Below are 23,111 nucleotides of genomic sequence, written 5' to 3'. Positions count from 1 at the left end.
GAGCTGCGGGAACGAGATATTCCGGGTGAAACGATTGATGGTCGATAACCCTTTGGGCTAAGCTGGTGTCACAGAATATTTTATAACAAGGACACGAGATATGGCGTGTCTGCTATTAGGTGATAGGTGCCAAAAGGACGGCAACAAGTTCCTGGTTGTTAAATTTCATAATCTCTTGGTACCCCTGGCATACACAACTTTCAACTAATAGTCCAGTGGCGGTGAATGTGTTAGCTACAGGAACAGTAGAAGGGGAATAGAAGGATAACTGGATAGCAGGAAACAGTTGAGTTGAAAGGAAATCAGGCCAAGAGCTTTATTCACTGGGCTAGTTTTATGCTGAGTTATCGTGATACCCAGGATCGGGGACTACCGTAATTCCCAACTGATCTCCTAATCTAATGAATTTAAAGGGGAAACGAAGCAAAGCATAGAGCTTGCACAAAGGACGAATCTTTTTCTTGCATTAATTCCTACAAATTTTGCCAAAATAATGGAATTACCGTTACTAGAGAGGTATTGCAGGCAGGCAGGCAGGCAGGCAGGCAGGCAGCGTATTCAGCTCGATAATACATAGGGCCAATAATCGATGGAGGCCAGGAATCAATAGGGATCAACAATATATATTTTGCTTAGGGGTGCAAGTGACGTGTGGTTCGGACTCCGAAATTGTCAGAGAGTGAGATTAGAGCTTTGGGGGTACTTGTCGAATGCACCTGAGCTATTTACTATTGGCAGCTGATAGACAGTCGCTACCTCAGGCGTTTCTCAGATTTTACTAGAATTTCTTTATAGGATTCCCTCCTCTTTATCTCTTCTCATCCGGGTCAGACTGGATTTCCAGGACTAAACTGTTCAGGATATTCCATTGACATAAAGATTAGGTTTTTGGCTGACTTCTGATGTCCAGTATTCTCTCCCATTGTTTCGTGGGTCGATAGAGTCATGGGCCATCTCCTGTAATACTCCGAGGACTCCATTATAGGCAGGGTCTCAATTAAACCAGATGGGGAAATGGGAGCACGTTACGATACTACACCGTATAACATCTCTTCCCGTTTTCCTTGCTGATGTTCGTACGATAGGATTTCTTAGGAAAGCACTCTTTGTCGTCGAACCGGTTTAAAACTCTTTGATCCTAGCTTTACGCTTGTAACTGCAGCAGTCCATTACCACACGGCATTTGGCAAAGCCTCAGCCATCGGATAACTCGCGAACATTCTGCTCGAAACGTCGTGGCTGCTGAAATTTTCATGGCTTTTAAGGTGAAATGCAACTTTCATTGGAATTCTAAGCTTTTTGCTGGATCTACCTGCCATTGAAATCCTACACACCTCTAAGACTTTCTTCCCTACCTATCGGATGAGATTCTGAAAAATTCTATTGAAATTTTCACTTCTCAATTTGGCATTCTTCTGTTAAATGCTTTACGAGTATATATAGCTCCATCGTACATTCTTGAAGAGCTATCAAACGATGCTATATATGCACTCTGTTATCAAGTAAGATTAATATCCAAGCTAAAACTCTTGTGTAAATTACGTGAATTACGATATACCTCAAATTCCATCGATCCTGCCGCAAACTTTGCTCTTGAAATATGTGTCTGAGAAGGAGGCACCGAATGGCGAGCACAAATCGACGTGGCTCTACCGCACAGACTCATCAGATCCTCTGGGAACCACTTAATCTTCGTTGAGCTCGCCCCCCAATTCCTAAGTAGGAGCGTTTCGCTACTGGTTAGTTACGAAGTTTTTATCCACTCAGTGTGAATATTTAATAATGTACCCCCTTAACGATCTACCCGACTGAGAGAAGCGCGTATCTAAGATCTTTCTTATCCAACACTTGGACGAATGAGTTCCTGAAGCACGTATTGAATTACATAAAAAGCTTTCGGAAGGTTAACCTGCAACGGGAAGGAGGCTGCACTACTTGTCATTCCAAGTGTTCCATTTGGAACTGGATATTCGTCATGTGCATTGTACTCGGTGGATTCATCGCATCTCCGTAGCGAATGCGACGTTTGTTCGAGCGTTATAGGGGAGGGGCTGGGTCGCATCAGAGTTTCGGATTGGGAAGGTACAATGTATTTGAGGTAGCTTAGGCGTTGAATCGTCCAATGGATTCGCGAGCCAACACGGCCAGCATTGTCCGGCAATTAGAGGCGGCGGTCCGATACCTTATTACGAGCTGATTCGAGAGACATATCGCAGCAAACCAAGCTGATTTAGGTCCCAATAACCATCGGTGAACGGCTGACCGCATTCCAACTTCCGATTGAGGTGTTATAAAAGCCCCAATGCCACCGTTCATTATGTATTAACAAACAAGACAGTTGGACTTTGCTTTATAAATGAGTTTTTGATGCGAGGCCGAGCAGCAAGAATGGGGAGGGGGTGGTCCAAGGTGAGCTTGGATGAGGTTTAATCTGCTTTGGCTTGAATTTCAAAATACGCGATGGTTAATGCATATTGCTTTTGGCTCTGGTCCAAGTTCCCTATGCAGTCGAACTCTGCACTATCACCAGCCCTTCCTTTTCCTCTGGAAAACCCAGTTTTCACCAGTCCCGTCTAATGTAAACTCATTTTGTCATGCATCGAGCAGATATTCCCAAAAGGTACACGTACCATATTAATCGACAATCATCAGCTTTCCTCTCGACTGTCAAATTTTTAATCTATTTCCTGCTGCTTCTGCTTTATCCAAATCTGACAACCACCCCAGCTCCTTCGCTCCAGTGCTAATTACAATAACAATCGTAATTCAATATTGTGTCAAGAACTTGTGGAGAATTGAAACTTATTCTCGCTTGTGTATTATTGCTACGATACGATTCCGCATTTTTATTGATTATAGTCGATGGAGAGTGGGTAAAGTTTCTACATATAGATATACTTTATGCAGAGAGATATTTACGTCATATTAATTGGATTATTGCTTTATTCGCTACTGCCTGCATATATACGAGTATCGAAATGCATAACTACTAAGCCACTGGCCTAATATCGAATTGCGGCCTCGACTTCCGTGGCTGCTTGCCATTACTGACCTCTTCGGATGCCTCATATGTGGAATGCTATTGCTTCCGGCTTCGACCCCACCAAATTGGAACCAGTGCCTCAGTCAGCTTTCACTTCACCGGATACTTTTTAAATCACCGAAAAATTCCTCAATCCTCAAAGAATTCTCTAACTCCTTATCCTCGAGGCCATCAATTCGACATTTTTCAGAGCAGCTGTGTTGTGAGAGTATAGAAATAGCCATGTCACTTTAATAAAAATCGACATCTTCGACGAAGCGCTTATAACGCGATTGTCTTAATTTTTCAAATCCTATTGAATCTCCCGGAGTCAAAACGTCGCTAATTGAAAGTTGGTTCCTGCTTTTGCGCTATACAGTCTACTTATCCAACCTTCAGAACGAACCTATTCGTCGCAATCAAGTTTCTAAAGCAAATAAATCGTCGGTTCCTAATTCTTTCACTGTCGGCGTATTTGCTGTCCTTGGCTCGTGTCCTGATTAACGAAGGCCGTTGCGTTTTGAGCGCAAAAATCTATCAGAGTTCGTCGAGCATAGGCTTTACAATCCGTGACCGGTAGAACGAAAGTGGAACGAAAGCAGTTTAATCCGACGAGTTGGCGATTGAAACTCGCTATCAATGATAACAATGACCAAACCCAATGTAATTTATAGCTTTTCTACCAGCTAATAAGCAACTCCATTTATCATTATATTATATTTTCCGCGGCTCTTTTCCCTCTTAGCGAAAAGTACCTGAAAATCTGCAATTTGTCGCTATCTTCCTTACGTTCGGAATATAAATTATCATTGATATATAGGGAGACGTTAATATTGAATTTCATGCTGTGGTTCGTATCAACTCGCTATAAGGAATGGACCTGCTTCTAGTTTCGTCTTACTATATACGGTTAATTGGACAGCTGGTGCTTTTACTTAATTAACTGCAAAACCCAATACGGTTTCTGTTTTTCTGGGCATAAGGCCAATTTCAGTAGTAGCATCCAGCAATATGCCTGGCATGCAATCTAGTGACTAGTGAAGCACCTGCCTGGCAATCCTTCTCTCATTCAGACATATCGCAATTCATGATACTTATTTATTTGTACGAATCTTTGATTCGTCAAGCATGAAATCACTGCATGTATATTGATTTTACAAATTGAATGGCGTAAAATTACTATTTTGTCGAAGATTACAAAAATGAACAAAGTGTAGAGATTTTCCACGAACTAGATTGAAATTGGAGGACAAAATTTATGTCTTTTGCGGTGAAAACGCGTCACGGCGTTACATTAAATATTTATAAGGCGGTGGGAAAGAGAGAGAGAGAAGTGTGCGCACGCTTAATTGTTTCGGCGCGTTGGTAAATAATTAAATGTTAAAAACTGCATTCCGGATGTTCGGTAAAAAGGTTGTAGATGCCGAGGCAATAACGCTCGCGCTATTATAAATTATTCACACGTATACAATCGAGCTTTACACGGGAATCCTGGCTGCTTGGGCGCGATGATAATAAACCTCAAATTTAGTCTTTGGTCGTACTCGCTGTTTTTTTCATACATTACCTATTTTTATCGTTTACAAAAAAGAAAGAAGTAGTAATTGAATGCTGAAATTGCGTTTACGATGTTTTCCCGCTTAATATTGCATTTTCTCTTGGGTTTTATATCAATTTTACTAGATATACGTCGAATCTATCTGAATTTATGATGCGAAAATATAAAGATTAAGGTTAAGTAGGTATATTTGAATTGCGCTCGTTCAATGTATGGAGTTTTATTTTCAATAATTGTATCGTAAACTCTCCGTAATCTGCATCGAGTGATTTTTAAAAACATTACCGATAGGTTGACAGGTGAAATTAATTTTTCCAGAAATATCTACACGTTTTTCTTTGATTATTTTTTATTTTTATAGTAGGAGGGTCCAGCCCTGTGTAAGATGAAGTTACATTTACGTATTTTTCCTAAGCAATGTCTAAGTTTCTGTTCTTGGTAAGAGTGACCCACTTGGCTCGCTCCATTTTATACCACTAGTACTGGTAGATATGCTTGATATTCCCTCCTTAAACTGACCATTCTTGAAAAGTACGAGATTCGCTTGACGCTTCCCGGTAAGATGGGCTTTGCTCATTTCCCGGAATCGACGTCCCGTCATAAACGATTTTACTGCGTTCTGCTAGCCGAAATTCGAATCTCTGCTGGTATGTATACGGTCAATGTCGCAAAGTCACGTAAGCTGCTACGTCTGTCTATCAGTGGATGACGAGCCAGAATAAAACCAACCCCTCAAAATGTTACGTGTAAAATAGGCTTTCGGCATTTTATCACTGATCACACGCACACACACACACATTCTTAATGTACCGAGCAGACAAGAAATCAGGGGAGTGACTTAAAACCTTATGTAAAAGTCATCATTGCACAAAGTTTAATAAAATAACAAAAATTCGACAGAATATATAGGACATTTTCAGGAGATTTTGCAATACGCGAAAATGGAATATTTTGCGATATATGTACGATATGTAATCGTGTGTACATAGCTACTGATTAGAACTGTGATGCAGTAGTGTGTTTGGATAGGTAGAAAAAAGTAGCGCGGCAAATTGTTCAGTGATGAAGCAACAATTAAGGTAGCTAGGGTAATTGATCGATTACTCCTCGGGGTTTCGAGCGTTCAACATCTTGGTTAACCACGTGATTATATTTACCTACCTTTCCCGAAGCTGAAAGAAAAACTGGAAGGGCTCGAATACCTCACGACAAGTATAATTCACCGTAAAGCGTCGCACGAAGGAAGTAAATTTAAAGCCGAATAATGGCTGCTGTTAAAGATATTGCCGCCATTTTCTTGCAGCTTAAGGAAATAATGGGCACGTAATACCGCATAATTTTCGAAATCCCGAAGCTTCGCTCATACACAAGTCTTACAAATCTACAATGTAAAAGTAGGATAATAGTTTGCAGGGAAGAATTATTCAGAATGGCTGGAGTATCACGCGCTTCTACTTAACACTCTTTTCACTAGAAGCTACGCTAAAACATTTCGCGTAACCAAGCCTGATAGAAATGGTACTTTCAATGCAAATATTTGCCTGGAGCATTATGCAAAATCATGCGTTACTAATGTAAGGCTGAAAGCTTTCCATTCGACGCTACCTTGCAGCACGGTTAACGGCATATAATACATTAATGATAAAACATACGATATAGTCCGATTGGCGAGGATATGGGATATTCGGTTTAATCAACCTACATTCCGCACAACGAGCCCTCGCCCTTTGAACTTTTGCAACAGCGTGAAATTCTCACTCAAACAAACGATTTTCACGTTTGCATGCGAAAGATAAACGACTCCCCTGGAGCTTCAATATTTTAAAAATTTAATTCGTTCGTGTCCGGGCCAAAGTCAAACCATGCCATAGCAAGGTTTGTGGATAATCTAGGTTAAATTTGCACTATTCTATGAAAAGATTTATAAATCTCGTCTGAGGTATCCATGAATATTAACAGGATTAATTTTGGGGAGATTTATATTCATAGATCTTCCTTACATTGGCGTCAGCGTTATATCAAAATAGGTGCTTCAATTTGGTAAGTTAATGCATGATAATAGCTTGAAGGTATTTGTACTAAGGGGGAAAGCAAAAACATTCATAATCTCTGGTATGGTATTTAATCCCTGATGTAGCTAGCTGCTTACGAAAAAATAGTTAAATCGTTTGGCGACAAAATATTTGCATAGTATACCGCAGCTTCCAACAAGAAACGATATACTTTGCTGGCTTTATTTTCTTTTGGCAAACAGAAGGAAATTTCAGGCCATAGCTATTAGACCAGTGGAGCCATGCACTTGCCATGCTTTAATACGTTGCTAATTAAAATCTGATACCATTCAACGCTCCGGATTATTTGATAATTGCCTGAGATTTTAACGAAATATATATGATGAAAATATATAGGGGACCCAGTTTTTAATTCGCGCTTGAATAGGGAAAAATATTCAGTGGAAATTACCTGTTGTACATGAGGACGTCTGGTTTCCAGAGCCTGTTCGGTGGAATCCTAAGATCTTTGACTCCCCCGTATTCCTCAGTGTCCCACCTCATGTTCACGTCATTCCATTCCTGGAATTCAATAGAATATTGTCAAACATCGGGAGAAATTGGCGTGTGTATTATAAATGAAGCGAGAGGACAGCATAAATTTTCTACTAGCCTCTGAATAAAGATTGCGCATGAAAGAATTTCCCAGAGAGAAGAGATATTATTGAAAAATTCCCTGTAACTAATAATTGGATAGCTATATATATATATTCAGTTTGATGATAATCCTCGAGCAGTGGATGTTCGATGAAATTGGTCGTAGGTTTTCGTTATAATTTTAGACGGTAGTTGCATGCATAGTACAAGGTATAAGATTGAGTGGAGGGAGAAGAGTTAATTTTGATTATTTAAGATGCTTTAAACCGGAGCGGCTGCGGCATATTGAAATAATATTGATTCGAACGGACCGTCCGGCCATCAAAATATTATCGTTAGCTCTTTCGGCAGGGAGCAGAATAGGTCATCGAATAAATGTTACAGTTTTCCGATTTAATTCTCTCTGCGGAACTTCATTAAATAACCTCGGTCCCTTCCTTTTTTATTCATTCAGCCGATATACCAGCGGTTTCGGAGTGCTAATACTTTTCTCCAAGTTGCCAGAAAATTTTCCAAACTTTCGGGTCGAGTTAGCATGACTTTAGGACGTCGAGCGATTTCGAGAGTTGGAAAGTTTCGGGCCACTTCACTTTAGATCCTCAGTCTGTTCTTAACACGGGGACTCGAAAAGGGGATAGGGGATCTTGATCGATTGAGCATGACCCTAATATCACCAACGGGATTTAATTTCAATCCTTCTGTAATTGTTTCTACTTACCATTAAACTTTGAAATTTCTCAAACGGAGAGGGACTATGATGAAAGACGGACTAATTGAATTCTCCTTTCAAATTCTATAAACCTTAAAATCAATTCGACGCATCATCCGTGAATCCCGATGATTATAGCCATCAAATATAACTAGCTGAAAAAGCCAAGCGTTGCCAAAGCTGATGTGCTACCAAAGGAATCGAAGCTTTCAGCGTTCAATTTTTCATAAGAGAGAAAAGTGTAATTGGCCGATATAAATCAAAATTGTGTGAATAACAGGCTGCATCGGAAAATAGGCTATCTATCCGTATGATTGATGCGTCGGTGTGGCTGCTATAAATAATATATATCGCAGCAGTTTTTCCAGAGAAGAAGCTGCTGAAAACCGCAATTTTCCAACATGAGTGTACGCGCGGTAAATGGAAGGAAGACAGGATGCCGGCTCTTCGGTGTCAGTTGCAGTTAGCTCAATCGTTTGCAGGGTTTGCACCTTGCTGTCGTCGGTGAACAGGATGGTTATCGGACCTCGAATCCTCTATTAGTCACTGACTCCGATTGATTAGTCTTTAATAGCTTGTGTATATATATATATATATATATACCATGGCAACGAAATAACTATTAGTCTCTGCCCGAATTATTTCATTTTGTTCTACTTCCACAGCATCCCAGCTTTCAAAAAAGGATCCTTTCAAATTCCTTCGTCGCGTTTTTGTCCAAAGGTTTTTTCCCTCCTGTCGCGCGCTACAAATCTTCATTTCGTCAATTCGTTGTGACAATTTTTTGCGTAACTCAGTTGGGACCGGTGACTTTAATTTGAAGCAGCACCAGCAGCAGCAGAGTTTGGATGGGATTGGAGAAGAGGGAGTTGAGTGCGAGGCTGTAGATGCTTAGCGGCAGAGGGGTAGCTCGATCGAGCCTCCCCCATTAGTCACTGACTCCGATTGATTAGCTACTGATGGGGTGTGAGCCGCGAGATAATTAATAATAGCCGCAACGGAATAGTTAGATGCCAGACATAGTTTACCATAACGCACACATTCGCAAACGCATCATATATAAGCCTGCTGATCGTCACTTGCGTAATCTAATAATTAACAAACGGCGGATGTCCACTAACCAAGGAAATTTCAATTTGCGGCCGGTATCGCCATATGATGCTGCCATTGCAGCCTTCGACAGAAAGCACCAGATGATTCGTCATTGGCTATTAATTGCTCGTATAAGACACATCCGACAAAAGCCCCATTCCAAATTATCCAGCACATCGCGCGACTCATTTCCAAACGTATGCTGCAGCCACGATGTATATGATTGCACGATGGGTATAAACGTGATTTGTCATCAGCGTTATCTTGGTGCTTCCGCGAATGGAATCTTGAGCTTGATTTTCAAATTCCCAAATAAGAGCTGGGTATCCAATTTCACAGACTGGGTAGTTCTAACGCTCCTTCAGCCAGCTTGGGAAGCTCAATTAAGAAAAAGGAAAACGTCGGAAAATGGAGATACGTGTATTATCGCGGGGATCTTGAAAAATAGTAGCCCAAATGGAAAAGGAGATAGGGGTGGAAAAAGTGTGTGCGTGAGTGTGTGTGTGTGTGACAGAGAGAGGGGGGAGGAGTGCGAGGGAGACTATATTCTCAGACAATATTAGTTCCTTTCAGGCGTGATCGCTTTGCTTTCGTATTTTCTTCCATTAGAAGAATTCCTTCACTCTCGAGTAAACGTGGAACGGCACGTCCTCTATAAACGAGACAAATACAGGCGATTTCGCAGCGAACGACAAGCGGCACTAAAGAATGCCACGGCTATAAGACGCAGCAGCAGCAATTGGATAGGAGATAAGAGGCTACGAACGTGTAACTGAGTAGAATTCCGCTTTAAACTGACCCGGATTTTCACGATTTACGAATACTCGTTAGATCGGGATACTAATATATTTACGACGTACGTTAGTGCATCGTATGTAAATAAACCTTATGCAGCAAGATTGATAAATGTCTTCTGTGAAGTTTCTATAACTATACATGGCTCATACTCCAGTCTTCGGACCCTCCCCGAGGATTTTTTAAACAAGAGAGGAGATTGCTGAGAAACACACAGGAATAACAAAAGAGGAGAGAAGCAACCGTAGGGAAGTTAATTGTTGAGATGAATCCAGATAAGTGTCACGCCAGGATTTCAGTAAAATAGTGTTACTGGAGTAAAAAGTTTCTGACCGACTTTACAGAGATAATGGCGAGGAAGACGAATGGTAAATGGTGAGTGGATGTGGAATCGTAGGAAAAACTAAGTGGTGGGAGATATATATGGAATATTATAGTAGACTAGATTAAACATGGAAACCATTAAGCTGCATAGAACTTCATTATTGCAGTGGTCGAAGCATTTATATTGCCTGCTTTATAGTCCTGCACTTTTGCATGTCAATGCTGAATGTATAATTGTTTTACACGAGGATCCATTGTCACTGATCCCAATACTTTGAGCGTCAAGCTCTCCTGAATTAAATTATCAGTAAAAGCTCGTCATCTCGTTATTGGGTTTTGATGCTCGGGGATGCTGCCATTAGCCTTTATAAGTAATATTATTCCAAATAGTTGAATGGATCCCTTAGGTCTGAAAGAAAATATCCTTCACTCTGATTTTCATTAAACGTACGTACAACCCCAGTACAGAACTTGGTGAACAACTGCGTGCTTCTATATGGGAATGCAGCTCGTATTTTCCGAGAGACGCGTAATAACGCAGCTAGCTCTTGGGATAGATCGAAAACACTTTACTAAAGAATTCGGTCAACTTTTATCCTGGTCTTTTATCGTATTACACGCTTCCATTTTCCATCTTACTCCGCTACAAACAAGCGATTCGCTGACAAACATAAAGTAGATCAAATACTACTACATGACTTCCTTCGCATGAACCACTTTTGACAAATCAGTTTTTCAAATCTAATCTCCTTATGGCTTTTAACAGATTATATGAAATTCAGTCAATTAATATTAATAAGAAAGCTGCATATATCTATATATATATAGTTTCGAATAATGCGCACGAAGCTTCGAAGCAAGCTTACATCGGATCACTGCTTTCTAGCACAAAAATCGAAAAAAGTTATGAGATTCTCTTCTCAAATTATTACTTTCCGTGATGCATACATCAAGTGGCCTTGATACGTAGAGCATTCGATTCACCAAAGAAGGCATAAAACATCCTAGGAGCCTGTAGCAAAACTCAGTTAAATTTTATCTCTCGAACGAGTGTATTTATATTTGTCGAACAAATGTTTATGGAGCAGCACACATGCAGTTTAGCTCCGTCGATCGGCCAATGCCAGTTTTCAAGCGTCTAAAGCCATTTCGAAAAATTGTCGGTAAACACTGTTCATTTTGAAGCTTGTGTTTTTGAAAATATTCCATTCTATTCTTTCGCAAGATTTTGGAATTGGTTCAAAGCTATGATTCATTTTTTGCAAAAAAAAAATAAATAAAAATTATGGATCGAGGTCAAATGCGATGCAATTCCATTGCAAATTCTTCCCTGCACTGTCACTGTCTTATACATATATATATATATGTATATATATTCTACCTCTCACTTTATCCCTTGACGAACATCCGACGAAAGGTACACGAAAACCCCACGAGACTTAATAGCGCATTCTTGTAGAATTCGCCAATCGGGAGCTCCAGTAATTTCGATTATAGCCAGCGTATTCGAGGAATCTCACAATCGCCGTTTTATCACACTCCAGAGAATCTCGATGTGTCTCGCAAACCGATTTGTCACCAACTTTTGCAATTTAACCTACGAAATAGTACTAAGGAATAATCTGCGATGCATTAGCCAAAATATTTACAAACCAGTCACGTACTTCCCTCGGCATTACCAGATTTGCTAAGACTTTTCATCAATATTTTATCGTGATTCTACCTTTTTTCCGAATGAAGAGGATTCGACTATCGCATTAGTTTTAGCAATTACCATTTACAAATCCTAAAAAATCTCGTCCTGTTATATCGCATTTTTAAGTAATTTTGCTATTTCTCCATTAAATTTTCCACAATGCTTCCATCTTATCCTAATAATTATTTTTTCATTTTCGAGAAACTAATCGCTTTTAGTGAAAACGAAACCAATATTCATAATAAATGAGCATCGTCTCAACGGGCTCCAAAAAAGACCCCATATGAAAGATTCAAGTCAGATTATCTGCAGTATAAAATAAAATGAAGAAAAAATTGCATATTAAAATGTTTTATGTAGTCAAAGTTGAAAAGAAAATAAAGAGGAGCGAGATGAATTTTTACCAAGGATTTTCTGCTATAGTTGTAAGAGGTCCTGCATTGACCAAAGATTATTATATTGTATCCTAGAAGAACATCAGCACGGAAGTTAATGCGGAGCGTCTACATATATAATGGCGAGGAAAACTTTTACGAAAATTTCACGAAGTCGACCGGAGGTTTTACGTTTTTACCTACTTCACTTCAAACGGTGCTTAACGAAATATTTAATATTGCGTAAACAACATGAAAAACGGTTTCTCCTTTATTGGACGCTACAAAAATACATAAACAAAATCAGAAGCAGTTTTGAAACTTGTCGGAAACCAAACCGTGTATATCCATTCTTTCTCTTTTCATTATAGAAATGAACTATACGTAAAGTTAGCAGCTTACTGGAAGATTTTACGTTGCTTCATAATTAAAAAATCGATTTGGTTATAGAACTTTTTTAGACGTGCATGTGGATTGCAACCAAGGTTGAGTGGGTTATAGTATATATAAATTTATGATGGCTTAGAGATTATATTAGGCCAGCTCGTCTAATTTGGATAGATTGTTGGTCTACAATCGACAGACCTGGAGGGCTGGGCCCGCGGTAGGAAGGCCCTCAAATTTAACACTTCAATCCGCTTACGTTAGGGGTGCCCCTTCTCCCCAGAGAGCATATCGATGATTCTACTCACAACACCCTTTACAATTAACGCGATTGAATTCACTGATATACCCAGAAGGCTGTTGAGAACGTTGCGAATTATACGAAGCCAATGCTCATTTTCCAGTCAGATTCACCAGAAGTCAATTTAAACCCGAGCTACTATGAGTTGACTCCTCAGCTGCTACAATGGATCGGGGAGTTTCCTGCCTGTAAAGCTTCCAGCGACTTTAATTCGCAAAAACCAAGCGAAATTCTACTTAGCGATAGGAACAAAAACAAAAGAATTTTTCACTGCCTGGAAGAAAATAAGACGATGATAGTTTACTTTTAATATTCGTTATTTTTATTCCAAGCTCCCTAAAACCCTGTATTATCAAGTATCTCATAACAATTTATCCAGGACTCTAAATCATATTATTTTTCATTTTTAGTTTGAGATATTTGCTGCATACGTATGCCGCACGATGATAAAAGGAATTTTAAATTTGCAGCCTCCTTAATGTCTACACTGGAAATCTAGATAATAAAAACTACTGGTAGGACATTTTTGAAATTCTCAGTGAGCGTTAATTTACTTGGAGTGCATAATAAATCAAGCCTGTTAGAAGCAATGGCAGTATAACAAACAAGATTTTGCAGTAGGGAATGTTGATATGCTGCAGTAATGCCAACCTGCATAGCTGAATGTGCTCTATAGGATAGATAAAGCTGATTTAGATCAAATGCATTAGGGGATTTGTAAGTTTCCAATTTGTTACTAGCACATCAAGATCAGACTAACCCTTCTATGTAGGAAAATTTTGAAAAGATGCCACGATTCCGGAATCTCACCGGATCAAGTCTTTTCAAGAGAGCCCACTCGTCATGCTTATTCTTATCCTCTCCATATGACCTGAATTCTTTTATAAGAATGTGCTATAGCTATATATAATATTCCTTATTTATTTCATTACCTTCTGCTTACTTCTGTTAAAGCAATATGCCAGGTCACATACGATTGTTTTCATCATTTACCAGAACCATTAATACTCCAATTTATAAAGACGAATGAATAGTAATTTATCGACAACCTTTAACCATTCGAAAATAAACTCCCGTAGACTTAGAAAAGGGAGAATTGGATGTCTCGTTTTCTCATTCGCAGTCTACATAAATTTCATTTTTCGTTAGATTAAATTCATCTCCTGAGGGAAGCGTCGGACTTAGAATAAAAGAGACTCTCGGTCTCTGGAGTGACTTCGCCATGAAATTGCTGTGTCATACTAAATTACAAGAATCTATACCGGTAAATATCCATTAGTTGCCACTTATTAAATTTTACTCAAATTAAATAAGCAAAGCAGGTTCAAAGAACGAAAGAAATCAATACAGTATTTCAGAAAATGTTTAGCATAAGAAATTTAAAGAAATTTATATATAGTTCTGAGACAATGAGAATGGAACTGTATCGAAGCTGGCCAAGTTTTCGTAGGGAGTATTCACCTTGAATTTCTTTCTGCAGAATATCGAGCTCCCATACCAATCATGGATACGCCCTATACAAAGTTCCTACAGCAGAAAGTTTATAGCAACAGTAGCAGCAACAACAACAGACATTCGTAAATTCGTAAAAGGAAACACTAGGAAACAGGGAGCACGTGCATCCTAACACTCGTATTCGTGAAACGTGATCGAACTATCGGTTATCTATATTTGGCCTCGCTCCCTCCCTATTAACTCTCTCCATTTCCCCTACTCAGCCCAAGCCTCTCTCATTCTCCCCTCCTCTTTCTTCGTTATCCTCTCCATCTGTCTAGTTTGTCCCTTCTCGAGATAACAATAAGGATATTTTCCAGCTCGCACTGCTTTAATTAAACTTTGATGAATAGGAGCCGGACGGGATCCTTTTGGATATTAAAAAGACGAATCTGCGTCTACTCTAATGACGGCTGCCTGCTATCCATCAATTAAATCTTTCAAAGCTTCAAAATCGTATGCTTCTTATCTCAAGGGAGAAGCCAGTTGAAGTACGAGCAGACTCTTTCAACTCAGCGCTACTCTTATCAAATAAACATATTAATTTATGCGCAATCAACCAACGATTTATTTCCATCTCCGGTAGTACGAATTGCTATTTCATTTAATTTAAGTTAAAGCTCTAAAAGGTTTGGAGGATCAGGGAGATCTTCGAGGGATATTATGGTTTTCAGTGCCTTCATTCAATCAAGCAGGGATATCTGGTCTAAACGAAAGTGTGGAAAAAAGAATGAGAAGCAGCTCACTTAGTTAACGAAATAAAAAAAGGTAAAGAGCACTTCCTCTTATTTTATTCACGAAAAGGATGAGAAGGAGGGGGAAGAACCACGGTAATGTTCGCCTGAAAGCACCTTGATCACGTTCAAGGCATATGTATCTTAAAGTAAATAGCACGTGTATATACTGCGAGAAAGCTCGTAAAAAGCTGAGTAACTTCAAGCCAATATAAAACATGCCAAAGTGAAAACAGGCTTGACATGTTCAGATGGGCATTTCTCATGCCAGACTTATCTCTACCCCAATACCTTTAGCATTTACTCACTGACGTACGTTATATACGTACTTGCGATCTTTCAACAAAAAGATCACTTATTGCTTTCTCATCAAAAATAATTACTTTTATATAGTAATCCTTTAATATGATATTTTCAATTCAGGTATGACGATGATGATCGACTTCTATAGTCAAGTCATTTGGTGTTTACTGCTATAACCAGACTTGACCAGTTAGATCCTAAATAATTAAACTATATATCTAATCGCTGATCTGTTCCTATAAATTTTAATAACTATGTTAATGATTTCGTGAACGCTTTAAATCGAAATTTACATTAATCATGCTTGAAATCTATTCGAAAAATTCAAAAAGAAATCCGAGAGACTTCGTGTATAGGACCAAATAACCTCGGTTTTTATAACCAAATATAACAATACAGCAACAAAAGCATTTATAGTTTTTTCAATGAATTTGCTTTTCCCAAAAAAACTTCACAGGTATTTTAAATTTTATTTTTCACAGCAATGTGTAGTCTACAAATGCTTACCCCACGTCAATACGGTCTAGATACTTCAACCAGCAATAACCTAACAACCATTGGCCGTAATAAAGCATGATGTTTTCTAGCGACACGCATGTTACTTCGCGAATTAGCTTTTACACTCACTGTCACGCCCCAAATGTTATACGTTTCCGATTGTATTCTCCAAAATGCTCCCATAAATTTGACAGTTTTCACACACAGCACACAAACACATCTTCTACACAAATGAGACACAGATATCCGGTCAGATTTAATTAACAAGAAAACTTAGAATGCTGCAGTAAAACTGTTAATCCTTCTTAATTCTCTTTGCTCTTACAAAAAAAAACAGCTTTCTTTTGAAGAAATTTACGATTTTAAATCAAATTAACACAAGTTAGTTTTTTCTCATTTTTTACTTTACGCTATGACATAAATTCTTAGATCAAATGACGATAGATTTATAAGAAGGTTTATAAACTTTAAATAACTTGTGGTAGCTGTAAAGCATATCAAGGAAACTTACAGTGATGATGATGGAGTTTCGCACCTTGGCTTTCGCAGCACATCAACACCCTTTGACCGTAACCGCGAGCTCCTCTTATAACTAGGTTTTCGTTAAAAGCTCTTTAATGCATTCTCGATGACTTCAAAAGATGAATGAACTTATCCCGTACTACATGAGTGTATATCATCCCTAAGATATAACCGATAAAACGTTTCATTTGTAATAAGGAAACATTCCAGAATTTCTATTAAAATGGCGATTGCCTAATCCCATAGGAGACCTATCATCTATCCGATTGTAACCAATAACAGGTTGACGTTTTAAGTGTCCTTGGTGAGTTCGCGCTGTGTCAATCGAGACCAATCCTAGTAATGGCAGGTACATTAATGAGCCTAATGGCTAGATCAGCCATACTAAAATTGCTGACACTAAAAATCAATCAAGCAGTCCATAGGAATAAAGGAAGAATCTTCAGAACTCTACCCCCACTCAATTAGATTATAATTGACTTTAATTCTCTCAGCTATACACACAAAAAATCTAATAGCATAGTACAAAATGGAATAGCCAATTATAGCTGGTTTGCTCCTTGACCCTGTTTCGCCAAAAGTCCTTCCGAACTTGAAAGTTGTTGAAATTGGACGAAATTTCTGATCGTTTATGGCGCCAACAATGCAGTGGTAAGCAACGGAAGAAACGCGAAATGGAAATGAAGAAATCGAATTTCTGATCCGTCGGTATTCGCCCGAAACGGCCAAATGGTATTGACATTTTTTTAGATAAGGCAATGCCCATACCCTTCTGCAACAGTATTCCATCAGATATAGCGATCCCTGACAGAAGAAAATGCTTTGAGATACACAAATTGTATTGGCAGTGCGCAAGGTACGATTACTTTCGGCCAATTTTAGATAAATCCCTCTATTCTAAATACCTCCAAGGTCATTGAAATGCACGATAAGAACTTAATCGTACGAAAGAACTTTGTGATATTCCTGCAAGATAAATGCAGGGAATTGTAGGAAAGAATATATACATATATATTCGAAATAGTAAAAAATTTGAAGAATTTCTCGAGAAAGGCAATGTATGCGTTAAGCAGCCGTGCAGAATAATAACGGATATCCTACCTACGGCGTTAAACGCGAAGATGCTGCGCCTACTAAATGAACTGCCTTATGCATGCATGCGAGGAAGAGATAACGAGAGTCACAGCCTGGAAATGGCAAGGGGATGGAGTAAATCTAGCATTGACTTCGCGCATACCACCATATCACGCGAATAGGAACGTACAAATCTCAAATACGAATACAGCTTCATCTGGAAACCTTGCGTAATCTCGAAATCATCCTTGCTCGCTCTACCCTTAAATTTCAACTTTTGTGGAAGCTCCTTTGTCTTGCAAGGCTAACGTGATTTCTTAGCAGAAAACTTAAGGAAACGTTTCACCAGATACTAAATCCAATTGTAAGGGAATTCGACTGCTTTTACTGAGTAATTTATCGTTGCAGTGAGCGATTGTATTGCGGTTGAAGCTTGAAAAACTACGCTTCATTGGAATGCCGCTGCGAGAACAGTGAAATTTTCAAGGGATAGGGTGCTTTTGTGCGTGTTTAAATAAGCGGTAATAAATCTTTAAGCAAAGGGAAGTACTTGAAGATTCCATCTAGTATCGAAGAGGAAGTTAGGAATATCGTTTCTGTAGGTAGAGGGGGGGGGGGGGGGGCTCGAGATGCGTCACTGAATTCAATTTCGATTAGCTCGCGATTGCTTCGTCGGATGCATTAGGATCGAAATACTTCTCGAATGAATGCACAACTCTATGCTGCTATACTATACTGCTGCCTGTACACTGTGACTACTGTGTAGTACTGTAGTACAAAGAGGCTCATCGCAAATCAGTATCGACGCTCCAGTCCACTCTTAAAACTTGCCGGATCTTCGAGCGTCGAACTTTTGCCGGCTAAACTTCAACTTCTCCTTCTGACCCCTTCGCACCAGCGACTTACTAACGTCGAGATTTTTAGCACACTGTTTTTTTCTCCTCCGTAAACTTTGCGAAAACTGAATACTTAATGTCTTCTCCCGTGCAAACAGCCTAAGCTGTAGTAACAGCAGCATGCAATAAGTAACAAGTTTGCGAAATGAAATTTGAAAAAGGAAGATAAAAGTCTGTCTATGAAACGAGTAGAGAAATTGCAAATTAGATTTTATAGCAGTCATTCGGTTGGTGCTAAGAAATTCTCAGAATGGGGATTATGATTGAGTATAATGATTATCGTAAATGATGCTTTATCGTTGTTTCTCGGTTGAGAGCAGGGAGTTTCCATTTCAGTCGCAAGCTTTGACTCTGCCATATCTCATACGAGGAGCCGACTTTCAAATATGCCTCTAGATTTTTGTCGACACTCGGGTAGTTTATATTCTTAACACGTAAATAGTAAAATATATAGTACTCGGAAACTTTCAGACACATATATTATTCTATTTCGTGTGACTTATGGATACTACAACGTTATACAGCATTATCCACTCGCGTTTTGCATCTTCAATCTAATCCTCCTGTGCGTCTTGGTCGCCTTTGATCCGTGTACATATATATATATATATATATACCTTTATATTGACACCACTGTTAAATTGTATTTTATGCCCGTTTTCAGGTAATTTACTATTTCATCGTGAAAAGAAGAAGCAAGTAGTGAACTATATATACACAACAGTCTTATATTCTTTTGAAGTACTCCGAAGGCAGAGCTTTTATCATAGCAAATAAGTTAGATGGAAGATACAGCCTTACGGAAAAATATAGTAGATCGTTTGATATACGTCAAACGTTTTTTGAATATATCCGGGATTTCTATACATAGTAATATTGGTCTCTCAAATGAAGTGCACCTGTGTCTTATTTTCAGACAGTGTGCATTCATATTACATATGTGTGTCTCGAAGATGAACGAAGAATCTAGAATGCTAACAGATCGTCTCTGAATGTGATATATAAGTACAGAGCCGTGTACATATATATACGTATAATAATGGACTGAGACAAATACTATATATTATAAAGGAAAATTTTAAATCGAACCAACAAAAGAAATAATCAGTCTGGTATAAGACTTATGGCTTATAAAATTTTCAAGAGCAATAATGAAACTGTCTCCGGCTTTTGCATGGTAAAGGGGAAACAAGCATGCCAAAATCTGGCGAATTAACCACGTTCGATAGCTGGAGGTCGGCGGAGCGGAAATGCAACTTTATCGAGCCGTAAACAATGGAAAAATCATTTCAATCATTCATCCGCGGATTAAGATCAGACGGTAAAATAGTCAGGTTAAAAATGAGGTCAAAGGGAAAAGTGGGTGAGGAGTTTGGCGAAAAGGAGGGCGAGGGATTAAAAATTGAACGTTGGAGTTCTCAAATCTGAATTTCAACTGAAAAGTTTCATTGGCAATCGGATAGCAGGATCAATGGTTTTTTACTTTTTGCAGTGGACGAGAATAAAGGTTAGGGGATATTCGGGTGTACCTCCCTTCAGGGCCAAATCGATCTGTCAATCGGGCAAACGTTACCGCGAAATCGTTAACCCCGCATTTAGGTCAGTCCATAGCGACTCTGCTCTCGGATTTGCCGAGGTTCGAGCCATTGAAAATGAGCAATGACAGCCATTTTAAAAGCACCTCTTCGACCCGCTAAAAGGAAATATCAGCCTGGTCCCCTCTCATAAGGGTACGCCTCTATCAAATACCTGTTGCCGCCACACGTTATTAATAGTTGAAAATGATTAACCTTCTATCCGTTTATAATAATAAAGGTTCGTAGACTTCTCCAAATGTATATTATTATAAAAAAGAGCAAAAGTTTTACACTCTCTCAAAATTATTGACTTACCAATTTTAGCCAAAGATTGGTGATGAGCAGTTGGTTCTTCTCATCCTGAAACAGATTAGAATATGCATCAGTCACTGAGTTTTAATCTCGGCCAAGAATTATAGTCGAGTTTATATGTATACATATAATTGTACTTGATGAACTTAATTTAATGGTGCAATTTAGAGAAAAAATGTGCTACTTTTTTCGCTTTAATTCGCAGTTATTATTTGACCCATATGTTAGCATGGAAGAATATAGTAAATGAAGAATGAATCGCTTCATCATTGCATACCGGGTGGGCGAATAATAACGTTTCGACAATAATTCCCCCCCCCCCCTGCATGTATAGTATATAATACAACGTTCTTTGAAATTGAGCTACAAATAAAGCCGCGGAGGTTCTTGGCTTCAGCAATTATTGAAACAATTGCTGTGAAACCAGCGCGTCGTATTTCCTACAGGAGCTGCGGGTGTAATCAACGATTCATTTTCTTAAAAACGTGTTGGTACGTGGTTAACGTAGACACGCGCACGATGCCTCAACTACAGTTACCTGCTACACAATGGAATACACGTACTATGTATTTCGCTCGATTATTTATACGCCCTAGTGCTTCTAAAATTTATACTAAATACCACACATTAGCGCTGCTACTGTCTAACTACAGCAAGGGTAGAAAATTTAACAGCCATCGATGTAATTGCACTATATTTGATTCTCGTTCCTACTAGTTCTAAATTCATCTATTAATTTCAAACGAGGAGCTCAATGCGTTAACCAACGCAAAAATCAAACTGTGATGTCTCCGAAATTAAAAATGATTCACCCCTAAAGTAAATTTAAATTGGATGCATTGATGAAAATCGACTGTCATTTTTGAAGCGATTGGAATTAAGCAAAGAATTTTCAAATAATCACTGAGAAATTTTCACCAGTCTTGTGACACTTTCACGCGCGTAATTGCTTTTGGATTGTCGAAATGTCTAGCACCGCTGTGGTAAGGTGATCAATCAAAATAGAATTCGATCAGTAAGTAAAGAAAAATGTCAAAATTTATTGAAACTTAAAAAGCTCAGGATCGAGATTCCTCTTTTGCAAATTGCAAAGCAGATATATATAAGCATAAAATATTTAATTCTTATTGCATTTGATACTAATTTAGCACACCTTTGAATTCTCGTAGACGTCAAAAACTCATTGTGCTGAAAGTTAATTGGTTCATTGACAATGACCGAAGGACTGCATAATAATATTAATAAGTATTATAATTAAATTCTAGTTATATACTAAAGCTTTATTCTTCACCCACGCTCTACAGAGCTTGTAAGGACTCGATGCTGTTTGCGTGTGAAAAGAACTGTTTATATTTAAGTAAATAAAATAATTTGATCGAATATACATATATGTAAGTGATCCTTCATAAGAAATTGATCTCATGGTTTTGAAGCCGGTGTAAACTTGTCTTCGTGGTGGTTTTCAAGAAGAAATTAGGTAACACGAGGCTTGAAGTTCGCTTGAACTTTTGGTCGCATAGCTAGGAGAGTGCAAATACAGTCGGGAAAGTTCTCTCTTTGATCGCACTTCTTGCCAAACAGCCTGGTAATATCGAGAGTGCATGATGGATGCTGAACGATAAAGTCAAACAAAGACTTGCCACTTCGGATACAGTAGTTTTCACTTACTTTCCGAGAAATTTCTTCTGAGCACATGCGTCAAATTAACGCCCTTTGCTATCTAAATATATCCTCACTCGAAATGAGTAAGAATGATTAATTTTGAATGGCTTCGACTAAGGAGGCAAAGTGAAACAATGAAAGCGAGCGCCGGATGTAAATTTATTATGGGGAAAGCTACGTACTGTTTCAGTTTGTAAGAGGAAGGGTTTGGTTATTTAGCGTCAGTTTGACCCATTAGTTAATACGTTTTGGGCATCCCTCAGGAATCGAGCTATTGAAAACTTTTAACGAGATGTTAAATTATGCGAACAAAAGCGGCTACGTAACGACCGTAAGGATTAAGCTCAAAAAGGTGTCGATGAGCTTTTGACGATGCGCATGTGTGTCAAAGGTAGAAGAGGTAGAGAGAGAGAGAGAGAGAATGGGAGGGGGTGGTGGAGAGACAGGTGAGGGAAAGGGACAACAATAGAGTAGCTATATGGAAAGGGAAGGAAGGAGAAGCGATGAAATCCAATTATCGAAAAACAGTTTATCTCGCGAGGCGAAAGTAAGAATAAGGCTGAAAAACCCGAAGAGTTTTCTTGCCAAATGCGTTTGGGGTAGGAAGTACGACGAGAAGTCACGGTCCAACGCTGACGTGAAACTATTTCCGATCCCTTTCGATTTCGTTGAAACTTGTAACGGCTCCAGAAGGGCTAAGCCGCCCTCGGCACATACATCTTCCTGCGGTTGAATCAAGTTTCGAGCTTTAAAAGTCATACATCTCGAGTTTCTTAGCCAATGAAGTAACACTGGCGACTGCAGCTTTTTTCTCTTTCTGCCTTATTCCATATAAAACTTGTTTCGCGCATTGAAAATAATTCAACGTAATTCAACGAGATCCGTTCCATCTGCATTGCGTTAAATGCAGAAATATTTATTCCAAACGTCTCTCTCTCTCTGTTCAATTATATAACTAGCATTATTGAGGATTTAATTTAATTTTCGCCTCGACGCACGAATATCGAATCTTTGAAAAAGACTTTTCGACAAATTGTCGGTTTTAGTCTCACAGGGGCATGAATCACAAAACCGACTACGAATTTATAGCTGAACTATATAGTGTCGCCGTATAACGAAGTCGTCTCCATGGACAT

General features: G+C 38.9%; 1 protein-coding gene across 2 annotated transcripts in view; it reads right to left on the bottom strand.

The window, feature by feature from the left end:
* Positions 1-23,111, bottom strand: part of LOC136774464 (neuronal acetylcholine receptor subunit alpha-7-like) — a 96,353-nt gene that overhangs the window by 16,908 nt on the left and 56,334 nt on the right. For both annotated transcript variants that reach the window (XM_066728772.1, XM_066728773.1), the window contains exons 3-4: positions 20,317-20,361; positions 7,044-7,153 (exon numbers count right to left, since the gene is read on the bottom strand). In XM_066728772.1, the coding sequence (XP_066584869.1) occupies positions 7,044-7,153; positions 20,317-20,361 (155 nt within the window). The remainder of the gene's footprint in view (positions 1-7,043; positions 7,154-20,316; positions 20,362-23,111) is intronic.

The sequence above is a fragment of the Prorops nasuta genome, unplaced genomic scaffold (genome assembly GCF_024137725.1).
Source record: "Prorops nasuta isolate Cenicafe-Biocafe unplaced genomic scaffold, Cenicafe_Pnas_1.2 PNAS00006, whole genome shotgun sequence".
NCBI lineage: Eukaryota > Metazoa > Arthropoda > Insecta > Hymenoptera > Bethylidae > Prorops > Prorops nasuta.
This window is presented reverse-complemented; position numbering and strand designations above follow the sequence as displayed.